General features: G+C 44.0%; 1 protein-coding gene across 2 annotated transcripts in view; it reads right to left on the bottom strand.

The window, feature by feature from the left end:
- Nucleotides 1–12,452, bottom strand: part of adam19a (ADAM metallopeptidase domain 19a) — a 139,030-nt gene that overhangs the window by 19,952 nt on the left and 106,626 nt on the right. For both annotated transcript variants that reach the window (XM_084042497.1, XM_084042496.1), the window contains exons 7-14: nt 12,343–12,408; nt 11,805–11,876; nt 11,368–11,534; nt 8,246–8,330; nt 6,870–7,012; nt 5,580–5,757; nt 2,109–2,198; nt 634–829 (exon numbers count right to left, since the gene is read on the bottom strand). In XM_084042497.1, coding sequence (XP_083898623.1) covers nt 634–829; nt 2,109–2,198; nt 5,580–5,757; nt 6,870–7,012; nt 8,246–8,330; nt 11,368–11,534; nt 11,805–11,876; nt 12,343–12,408 — 997 coding nt within the window. The remainder of the gene's footprint in view (nt 1–633; nt 830–2,108; nt 2,199–5,579; nt 5,758–6,869; nt 7,013–8,245; nt 8,331–11,367; nt 11,535–11,804; nt 11,877–12,342; nt 12,409–12,452) is intronic.

Below are 12,452 nucleotides of genomic sequence, written 5' to 3' on the forward strand. Positions count from 1 at the left end.
TGTTGAGACGACACCCCACAAACAATCCCATCAGCTCCATGAATGAACAGACAACTCTAAGATACCCACGCTCCTCAACTCAATGGAATTATTACTGATCAATATCACCAGTTAATAATGTCCAACCCAGATTTGGCAAACACAAGGGGTTACATTTGTTCTCCTGCTATGAATGCCCTAACAAAAGTCGTGAAGAAGTGTACCTACAAAGGGCTGCAATTCAAAACCGGCCCCTGTAAAAGTCAAAACCTAGCCCCCCCACCCCCCTCAAACTGTTTACTGTACATATTTTTGTGCTTTTCTTATTCCTAAACTGTTTTTATGATGTTCTGCATAGTAGTGTATATCTGTCTGTCATTTAACGTCACTATGAGTTGAGTACAAAGGACCACAATGGAAAGAAGCCGATGGCTTTCTTGGATTTTTTAAATTCCTATTAGCTGACCTTGTATTGAACTGTACTTTCATGTGTTTTTTTCTGCAAACTTCTAATTAAGTATTCAATCAATCAATCAATCAATCAATCAATGTGTTTTAGTTTGAGCCTCTTTAAATGGAAGTGTAAAGGCAGAGAAGCAGATGATGGATAAGCGTCACAATAATAACATCAGTGTGCTATGGCATGGATCCTACCGTAACCCCAGAGCTGCACGCACTGCTGCTGGTGGGTGAGACACATGCCGTTGTAGCAGTACGCCACTCCATAGTGACAGGACGAGCCGTCCAGCAGGTACACGTTGGAGGGGCAGTAGGGAGACGCCCCCGTGCAGTACTCCGGCAGGTCGCACGCCCCCGCTGCGCCGCGGCACATCGTTCCCGCCTCCTTCAGCTGAAAGAACGACAACACGGTGACTCATTTGTTGTAGGAACCCAGACTGGAGTAGCAGGTTCACTTTGTCCAAAACTAAAGTAGTTTCCATGTGGATGTTCAACTACAGTGTTGTAAATGGTTCTAAAATGGTTCTAATTAAAATGGTTGAGAATCACTGCTAGAGCCGTAAAAATCTTCTCTTATGGGGGTCCCTGGCATATCTTTTCAAATGGGGGGTCCACGGGATAATGAGTGTCAATTTGGGAGTCCTTGACATGAAAATGTTTGAGAACCACTGTTATAAATGACAGTACCTTATTGGCCGCTGCAGTTCATTGGAGCGACCTGTACTGCGGCCTCCATATTGGAAGTGGCAGCCGAGCTTTCTATTGCATTTATAAGCAGACGGTCTCTCCACTATTAAAATCATCACAACTCCCTGAATTTCAGGTCTGGTCCATTGTCACCATGGAGAACCATGAAAAACTGTGTGGAGAATGATGTTAAGTGCAGACTGATTGTGGAAAGTGGATTGACTAACTCATCAATGACAAGTGTGATGAATTTGGCAGGTGTGGGCAATTCTCAGAATCAGCCCTAGGCTGGGGTTGCCAAGGCGATCAATTGGCTCATTAATAGGCCACAGCCAGAGCCTTTTCTTCACGCCCGGTATTCTCTAGCCATGTGTGAAGCCAAATGCATGTAGTTCTGGCAGTGGATATGGAAACAACACTCTTTAATGATTTGTTTCTCACAAGCATTCCAGCCAAGAAACTTAAAGGGGAAGACCACTCATTTTCAACAGTGAACTATGTCTTTAATACACCTTAGAGCTGTTGTGTGGAAATAAGAAAAAGGGGGGGGGATTTTTTCTTATTTCCACACAACAGCTCTAAAAGGGATATTTCACTTGTCTGGGTTCATTTTAACGTCTACTCAGGCTTTTGTGAGCACTGCAGACAGTTTTTAAATTGCCTGATTCAGTATTTACCGTAGATATTTGACATTTTATCTGACAAGCCCCCTTCCCATACAAACCGTCCTTGGTGTTCTGGTGACTGATATTGTCCTTTTAATGCGTGAAGGGGCTGAGTGAATGAGTGTGTGTGTGTGTGTGTGTGTGTGTGTGTGTGTGTGTGTGTGTGTGTGTGTGTGTGTGTGTGTGTGTGTGTGTGTGTGTGTGTGTGTGTCAGTGTGTGTGTGTGACAATGTGTGTGTGTGTGTGTGTGTGTGTGTGTGTGTGTGTGTGTGTGTGTGTGTGTGTGTGTGTGTGTGTGTGTGTGTGTGTGTGTGTTACCTTGCAGCCCTCACAGCAGACTCCGTGGGCACACTGTGCCTCTTCCTTCAAGGTGCAGTTGTTGGCGTTACAGCAGTTGTTGTCACATTCCTGTATGTCGCACACACACACACACACACACACACACACACACACACACACACACACACACACACACACACACACACACACACACACACACACACACACACACACACACACACACACACACACAGGATGATGCTGCTCACTGACATGGTAGATATAGAAACATATAGATACAGTAAGGGTTGCCACCCGTCCCGTGAAATACGGAAAATCGTCCCGTAATTGGAAACTAAAAGACGCGTTCGGTACTGAACTTTTATTATCAATTACTATACCGGTATTTTAAGGTCGGGGAATCAATATGAATGACAGGCTATCTATACTATGTGCTGTCCTGTCTCTTCGCTGTGTGACTGGGAGAGTGAGTGCTCAGCTGTGCGGGTGTCAGTCAGTGTTGCCAAGTATAGTGAGAGAAATGAGCCAGCCGACCTACAAAAACAAGCCAAAAACAAGCCATATTTTGTCCAAAAGTTGCAAAAAATAAACAGACTTGGCAACGCTGGTATGATGCCATTGTCTGGGAGTGCGCTCGGCAGCTCATTGGCTCATTACTCACGACACGACCAATGAGAGTTAGCGCTTTCACGTTGCTAAGATACGTTCTGTGCGGCTGTGCCAATCCTCTGTCTGTGCCTGCCCTGCGCTGCCTGTCATGGTTGCCTAGTTACCTCTGCTCAGTCACTGCACCACGGGCACCGCGCTGTTTGAAAATGTCTACAGCCGACACTCCACCGCGTCCTCAAAAGAGAAAACGCCTCCAAAAGTACAGACGTGAGTGGGAAGAGGCAAACCCTTGGCTTGACAGCGTCAGTGGAGATGTTTACAAAGCAAACGTAAAGTATGTCGGCGTATGTTTTCTGTGGCGCATGATGGACTGGCTGACATCAGACAGCATGCCTCAGGAGAACAACATTCCAAAAATATAAAGTGTCACAGTTCTTCATGACTGAAACGTCTCCTGAGATCGATTCGGTATGGGATATTACATCAACAAGATGTCAGTATTTCTATTTACCTGCCCTGGCAGCCTACATATTGGCTGCTGATGTGGGCATAGTCTAGGCTATTTCAGTAGACTAATATGGTTGATTGTTTATTTATGTTGAGTAATAAATACATATGTATTTAATATATATATTAATCAATATAATTAAATAGTGTGCCCATTTAAAGAACAACTCTTATGTTGTTATGCTCATCTGGAAAACTGAATTCTTCATAATGGATTAACAGTTAATAAATACATAAATAATATAATTCATAAATACTTAAACACAATTAATTGTGTGACACTATAATTTGGTTTCATTTTATTATTGTCCTCTTTCAGTAAAAGTGTCCCCAGGCTTTGTTTTTACAGCAGTTTATATGCATAATACAATACAGTATTATGCTCAAGTTCAGGCTAGTTCAGCCTATTTATTTAAACATTTATAACAATGTTCAATGCTAATAAAGCACTTTAAACTTTAAGTATGAGTAAATGCTTTCTTGACTATATATACAGTAACTGTTCCAAAAGGCATAGATTTCTATGTATTTTAGGGGTTTGGGGGGCTGGCTTTCTTTAATATAAATTTCATCGATTTTTTTATTTAGATTTCATAGATTTCTATGCATTTCAGGGGTCTGGGGGTGGCTCCCCCAAAATAATTAAATAACATAACCCCTGTTGAAGACCAGGGGTCTTCAACAGGGGGTCCGGGACCCCTTGGGTGTCCTCAGAGTTACTACAGGGGGTCCGCCAAATCTTTGTGTGAAATAATTATATATTTTTTACATTAACCACTTGAACCCTAGCATCCCTTTTCTGAGGATGCTAGAGAGGACAAAAATAGCAGATCTACAAGCTCACAACGCCTCGTCGCTTAACACCTACTCTACAGGTCTCACACAATGGACAATTGATATGCATCTAGGCTCATTCCTATGTTAATTCATGCTGGTGTGACACCGGGCAGTCAGGAGCCTTTGTAAGCTTTCGTTGAGGTGTGAATTAAGGGTTGTTCTAAATCGATGCGTGTGTGTGCGCGTGCTCCTGTTCAAAAGAGGGGTTGCACGGCGTGTTACCGCGTCCCAAGACCAATGCATTCCTGCCTTCTTCTGATTGGTTAAAATGAAAGATCAGGTGCTTCCCATTTCTACCAAGAAGGGGGCGGGGTCTGGCTCAAATAAGCTCCAAACCCCTCGCTGCCAACTGCCTTGGTGGCATGCTGAGATAAGCTTTTGACTTGCAGTTAAACGTCATGGGCTCAAACCCCACTCCTGACACCGTTTTATGTACTCGCATATTATTTTCGCCACATTAGGCATAATTGTGCCACATTAGGCATAATTTCGACACTTTAGGCATCATTTTGCTGCACAGTGAGCCCTGTCTCTGAGTGGCAGACATACTGTAATAAAAAAACACCATCAGCGAGCCACCAATTTGCTTGGTTCACATTTCAATTTGTGCTGCTGCTTGAACCAAAAGAGGGTTTATTTAACCTTTGGCTCTGTCGTTCATGCTAACATGGAGTCCCATGATAGAGAACACCTGAGCAGTGTTTGACAAACACACAACGCAGCATGAATAAAAGATGAGATGAGATGAGGAGACCAGAGTCTCTCCAGGTGAAGACCGAACCAGAGGTCAAAGATTAACAGATGATTTATACGACACAGAACCTCAAGCATGTCGCTACAAGAGTAATTACTAATTAATAATTCTATTTCAATCTATTTGAAGTGAATTAACTTAAATCGCTATTCAATTCATTCTCCCTATTTTATTGTGTCGCTTTTATCTGTCTATTTTAGTGCTTTTTCTTTATTCTGTTTCATTCATTTTAATTATTAAAAAGGTTCTTCTGTAGGCTTTCACATTATTTAAAGCACATTGCATTGAATTATATATCAGTACAGTAAATAGGGGGAAACATTTTTTTACAGCTCTATTACAATCCCTATCAAGACACGTTTTAAAGTATTTTCTTAATATGTTGTATAACATGGTTACCACAAAAAATTACAAAAAACTAAGAAAAAAAAAAAGAGTCTGGAAGCACATACTCTTTCTCCCTCATTGAGGAATTCTGGATATATGAATATTCAAATATGCAAACGTCACAGGCCTCACACCCCGCCCACCACCACTGCTCAAAGCAAAGTGGTTTCAGGTTTCAACAAGTGCCTAATTTGCACACTGGACCATGATAGGTTGGCAGGCTTGATGACATCACACAGACTGCACTTCCTCACCTCCAGTGTTAAGAATGTGAGACGGAGGCTCTGGTGTCAAGTTGTGCACATCTAACAATGTGTACAGTCAAAGTCAGGCCTCCAAGAGGAGTTGAGTGCAGATAGAATATGTTTTACTGTGAACAGCATAATTTGTCTCACCTCAGCTTCTCCACAGTCACACTCCTCTCCGTCCTCCACGAAGCCGTTGCCACACCTCTTCCCCCCCACCAGGTCCTTCATGTTGGGCATGTTGTAGAGACACATGCCCCCTCCCTTCTGGAAGTAGCTGTCCAGGTCCCGCTTGCTGCAGCCACTGAAGACGCGTGGAAACGGGTGGCTGGGAATGAGAGGACACAATGGTATGACCTCTATGGACAGTTCAGAAACCTGCCTACCGATGACGTCATCCATGGGGATTCCAAGCTAATATTAACACATTCCCTGCCATTGACGCAGATCTCGGTGTAGTCGGTGTACTCCTATAAGTGGGGTTGCGACCCATGACCCATCCGTCGTGAAAATTTGTCTTTCCCTGTACTGTGATTGGCTGATGAGTATTCAGACCACTCTGTGATTGGCTAGCGAGACGCATGATGAAATTCATAACCTATAAATATCACTACGCACTTAAAAAAAAAAACTTTTTTTTAAGTGAGCTTCCATCACTGTGATGACCTTAAATAACACCGCTCACTTCACACTGGGTGTGATTTTTTTAATTCCACAAGAGGGTGCTCTAACGCAACTTAGGAATGATCCTAGGACCCTGAAAGAAGGAATGGACGGATGTGACGACATCCCAAAAATTGTCACTTTATGAGTTTTAGAAAAACACTCCTTTCTCTTTTTTTGGTGAAAACGGCTGTTATTCAACAGCCGACCGGGATAAAATGGCCGATCGCGGTTACAAATGTGGGAATGTGTTAACTACCGTTTTTCCTGTAGATAGCACACAGAAGCCATTGTTCTTGCATCCTTAAAAAAAAAGACCAAACCTGCCTATCTGGCAGTGGTAGGCAGGTTTCTGAACTGTCCACAGCCCACCTCTGAGACACAGAGCGAATAGACAAAAATGTCACCATCTTATAATGAACATTAGTGAGGAGCAATTATATGAAGACGAGGTTGAAAATGGGTGAAGTGCTCCTTTAACTATTAATAATACCTAATAACATATATTTGGATAAACATTGACATACCTTTAAATAACCATATTACTAACATATATAAGGATGACATTGACATACCTTTAATAACCATATTACTAACATATATAAGGATGACATTGATAGACCTTTAATAACCATATTACTAACATATATAAGGATGACATTGATAGACCTTTAATAACCATATTACTAACATATATAAGGATGACATTGATAGACCTTTAATAACCATATTACTAACATATATAAGGATGACATTGACATGGTAGCAGAGGCTCACCCAGTAGCAGCAGCCATCACACAGCCTCCCTGCCCGGCTGTGGCCTCCACACAGCAGCCCTCGTGGTCGTGGCTCATGCCGAAGTTGTGCCCGATCTCATGGGCCATGGTGGCGGCAGCGCCGATGGGCAGGTCAGAGTGGTCCTGTGACCACAGGGAGTGGGGGGTTGTGACACATGGTTTGGTTTTACACTGCTATAGACACGCATGCATACACATGCAAGTGCAGGCACGTGCACACACACACACACACACACACACACATGTGCACGAACGCACGCACGCACGCACGCACGCACGCACGCACGCACGCACGCACGCACGCACACACACACACACACACACACACACACACACACACACACACACACACACACACACACACACACACACACACACACACACACACACACACACACACACACACACACACACACACACACACACACACACACACACACACTTCCAGAAGTAATGATCGGTCTCCGGTACAGTGAGTAAATAAACGGGTACAGTGAGTAAATAGTGTCATAAACTGTGACACTTTATTGTGTGATGATAAATAAATGTATTCCTACAGTGAAGTCCACATACTACAGTGTAGGGTAGCTCTGGTCCATAGCGTTAGAAGGAGTTCTCCTTAACGCTATGGTACTTTTGATTCTTTCCCCTCGCACCACTGTAGCGCAGCCTCTCTCTCGTCTGTAGTAAAAATAAAAAATACACTTTTGGTACTCACCAAAACAAAGACGGTTTAATGGAGTTGAAAGCCTACTCCACTAAGTGGGAACACTGAGCCACGCAGCCTCCCCCACCTCATGTCTAAAATACACTTTATGGCCAGAAAATAAAATATTTCACCGGAAGGAAGAATCTGGTCAATAGGAAAATTCAATTGACCAGATCTGTAGAGGGCACTGTGGAGTAACCAAAAACAGGTTTTAATTCCGGTGAAACGAGAGGCTGCGCTACCGCGGTGCGAGAGGAAAGAATGGAAAGTACCATAGTGTTAAGGAGAACTCCTTCTAACGCTATGGACCAGAGCTAAGTGTAGGGTGGAGATCTGGCAGGGGTTGTGATGCATTAAGGTCTAACACAAATAATAATACAATGTCAAAAATGATTCTTTGTCCCTGACCCTGAGAGAACATCTCTGGACCCAATTCTGGCTCCCCACCCACAGTGCCGTAGGTAGCGCTGTGCATTAATATGACTTATTAGATGATTCTACTGACCACCTGGATCCAGGAGAGGACAGCTAATGCAACCTATTAGGAGCTAATCAGGGATGGTTGTTGAGCAGGAGGACCGAGGGAATGACAGAGAACAGGGTAAAGAACAGGGTTGTTTTGTGTCCTCAGACCCCCCCCAGCTCACCACGTTGATGCCTCCAGAGTTCTCCAGACTGCACATCCCTTCCAGCGGAGCCATGCCGATGGTCGTCCCCTTGAAGATCACCCCCCTGTAACACCACACACACACACACAATCACTTAACCTCTAACACCTGGTTATTGATGTGTTGAGCTCTGTGCTGGATGCAACATCGATTGCAGATACGACAGCCGTGTGTGACGAACATAAGATTGTCTGAGACCGTGACCCCTTGACCAGCCTGGTGTGGAGCGTGTGACCCCTCTGTGAGCGTCACTTAACGTCCAAACAATAAATCCACATCGGTCTGAAGAATCACACACGCCTCTGGAATGTGCAAATCATAATTCTTTTGAGCGCACAGGGCTGCTGATAGGCTGTTTGTGAACCACTCTGTATACGCATGTATGAGTGCATAATACAGATCGGGTGGGTGTCTGCGTGTTTGCGCTCACAAAAGGACAGACTGGCAATCATGGGTTTAAATGGTAAATGGTGCATTTATATAGCGCTTTCATCCAAAGCACTTTACATAGATTGTGCATCACATTCACCCATTCACACACACATTCATACACCGATGGCGGAGGAAAACCATGCAAGGCACCAACCTGCTCATCGGGAGCAATTAGGGGTTCAGCGTCTTGCTCAAGGACACTTCGAGACTAACTCTGGGGGAGCGCCCCCAGCCCGGGATCGAACTGGGAACCTTGCGGTTTCAAATTCACTCTACCCCACTCCTGAGCCACTGCCGCCCCATTAAGGTGATGAAATCCTGCCGACTGTGGTACCTGCCTGCACTGAATGTTCTTTTATCAGGCCATATATAATAGCCCTTGGGATTATAAAAGGCACTTTGTGTGTGTGTGTGTGTGTGTGTGTGTGTGTGTGTGTGTGTGCGTGCGCACGCCGCACGCGCACACAAGCAATCACCAATTGAAATAACCTCTTTTATGTAGGCCTATTTATTAACCCACAATTATATATCGAATTTTATTCCATTTACTTGCATGATGGGGATACTTTTTAGTGTCGTCATATGCATTTACCTCGCAGACGTCACCTCTGTAATTCAGTTCACGAATCCATCAGCCACTGTTATCCAAACGTTCTCTTTGGACTGCCTCAGAGAACAGCATGCCTACAATTACAGTACTTAGCAGGTCACACAATGGACCTCAAACACCATGCACCATGCAGCTCAAACAACTAGATAAAGGCTCTGAACGAGTGGAGCGGCGCTCCGCCGCGCCCCCACCTCCGGTACACCCCTGCGCGTGCTGCCAGCACAACGGCATGCTCAGACACAATGGCCTCCCGTAACTGAGGGGAAATCTTTAGTTTAACCCATTTAGACCGGGAAATCTGTGTAATTTTTTGATGTCTTTGGCTATTCAAAAATAGCAGATATGCAAGCTCATAGCGCGGCACCGAGTGCCGCGCTATGAGCTTGTAGATCTGCTATTTTCTTTTAATCGTGAACATTTGTGCAAATCATTGAATATATACTTTTTTAAAAGCGAACATTTGTAACTCAAATCTTTGCTTCTGGGGGATTCTATAAATGTCTTCTAAATCCTAATAAAAGTTTTTTGAAAAAACTTATGTTGCTATAATCAGTGGTTCTCAAACTTTTTCATGTCAAGGACCACCCAAAATGATGTGTATTTGGCCGCAGACCCCCATCTCAAAATATGTTGTTCCAGGGACCCCCCAGAAGCAAAGATTTGAGTTACAAATGTTCCCTTTAAAAAATATATATATATATTCAAAGATTTGCACTTCTTTGAATATATATATTCAAAGATTTGCACTTCTCAAAGATCTACAAGCTCATAGTGCGGCACTCGGTGCCGCGCTATGAGCTTGTATACAGTATCTGCTATTTTTGAATAGCCCAAAGTATAAAACAATGGTTACACGGGTGCGTTCCCGGTCTTAATGGGTTAATAAAAAACATGTCCCTGTATCACTAATCATCTGTCAGTTCACTCACTAATGAAGTCGTTATTATTCCCTGTGGCTGTTCCTGACTGAGGGTGAGATCGTTCAGTGCTTTAGGTCTCATTTGAAGTGCAGGAGATCAGCACTTATGAGTACATTTGTCACTGGAGGCACGGGTTGATATAAGCATGTCCACAATACGACATCAATAGAGATAATTATGATAGAACCACATGAGAAATACAGCTTAGAAAACAGCTGTAATGTTTTGTGCTGTCACAGTCTGCATATTGTGTTTCCCATGTTATTTGGTGGCATCGTTTTTCTTTGTAGCTATCACCTGTATTGAGTATTCCAATCCTGTTACTCTCCAGACGCTCTCACTTATCTTTCCACCTCAGCTCATTCCTCTCAGTCCATGTAAATCATCCATTGTGTTCACCTGTGTCTCGTTAGCTCTTGTTTGCATTTCTATTGTGCCTGTTCCTTTGTCAGTTCACAGAGTTTTGTTACCGTGTTGTGTCTTGTCTTCCTAGCCTTCCGTTTGTCTATTCCTTGTATTTCGGGTTCACTTCTGTCTGTCGTAGAGTGTTTGATCTTTGTCACTAGTCTCTGGATTTAGATTTCGTCCTGCTCCCTTGGACTTGTTTGCTTTGAAATAAACCCTTAGAATTTGAAGCGCTCTGCCTCTGGGTGTGTGTATTTGGGTCGTACTGTCCACACACACCACAACAAAAGGGGAGAAGAGTGGAGTGTGGCTGATTTAAACATCTTTCATGCAATTACAATCTCTATTACTAAATATGACACATGAAAAGTCATTATAAATAATGTTTTTGAAGGCGCTCAGGTGGCGCAGTGCTAAAGTGCCTGCCCACCACCGCGGAGGTAGTGGGTTCAAATCCACCCTGGTGATTCCGGCTTTGTCGAGCGTCTACACAAACACAAATGGCCCGTGTGTGTGTGTGTGTGTGTGTGTGTGTGTGTGTGTGTGTGTGTGTGTGTGTGTGTGTGTGTGTGTGTGTGTGTGTGTGTGTGTGTGTGTGTGTGTGTGTGTGTGTGTGTGTGTGTGTGTGTGTGTGTGTGTGTGTGTGTGTGTGTGTGTGTGTGTGTGTGTGTGTGTGTGCGCGCGCGCGTATGCTTGTGCGCGTGTGTGCTTGTGCACGTGTGGCCATTTCTCACGTGAGCAGCTGTGCGTTGTCGTGTTTCTTGCGTGACTTGAGCTTCTGTCTCCACTGCAGGAAGGACCACAGAGTGGTGTTGGGCTCCTCACTGACGATACACTGGTCCCTGTCTGTCCACACCTCCAGACCAATTAGAGGCACACGGATGTTCAGAGCCCTGTAGAACTACACACACACACACACACACACACACACACACACACACACACACACACACACACACACACACACACACACACACACACACACACACACACACACACACACACACAGAGTTTATTCCCTGCATGGTGAAATGAAATGGGGTCGGGTTTGAGGAGCCGGCCTATCTTACTATAATACAACATCATCTATTAGCTTGGACAACATGGAGTTTGGTGTTGTTTATTCCCTGTTGCATCCTGGGGGTTGGAAGCCTATAGACTGGGTTTTTACCTTATCCACGTAATTGGCAATTTCCATGATCCTCAGTTTGGTCTTCTGGTAGTCCTTGTTCTGCCGTTTGTACTGAGGCAACAGGAAACACAAAGATCAAATGAAATACTGACAATCTTTCCACAGGCATCCTGTACAAACACATGTACCTTGAAAACAAATCATCTCTGTGTCCATGACTTCATGCTAGACAGTGAGCATCTTTTTATGAAGACACAGCATGTCCTTTGCTGGGGCTGTGGGTCTTTTTAAAAGTGGGTAATGAGTTCATCCACCATTAAAGCCAAGTAGAAACGTTCCCTCATTACCCAGACAAATCCCATCAACCACTTATCTCCATGTGGAGCGCGTCCGTCTCATTATTATGGCACTCATTTGCTAGCTGAGCGCCACTCACTGTAGAAGGAAATGCATTAGCCTGAATGGGATAATTGTTCAATATTGTTCCTGTCTTTCCGATGACGTCACTCAACAGACTGGCTGCATCATGAGCATGAGATCAACTAGCGTCTATCGTTAGCATCTATCGTTAGCTTACCAGTGCGCTGTCAGCAACAATGTAGAGCTCCATGTACTTAGTGGTTCCCCAGGTGTTCCGTTTCACCTGGAAGAAAACAAAACATTTTATTTGATTTTATTTGTACCTCT

The sequence above is a fragment of the Gymnoscopelus microlampas genome (genome assembly GCF_963454915.1).
Source record: "Gymnoscopelus microlampas genome assembly, chromosome: 19".
Taxonomy (NCBI): Eukaryota; Metazoa; Chordata; class Actinopteri; order Myctophiformes; family Myctophidae; genus Gymnoscopelus; species Gymnoscopelus microlampas.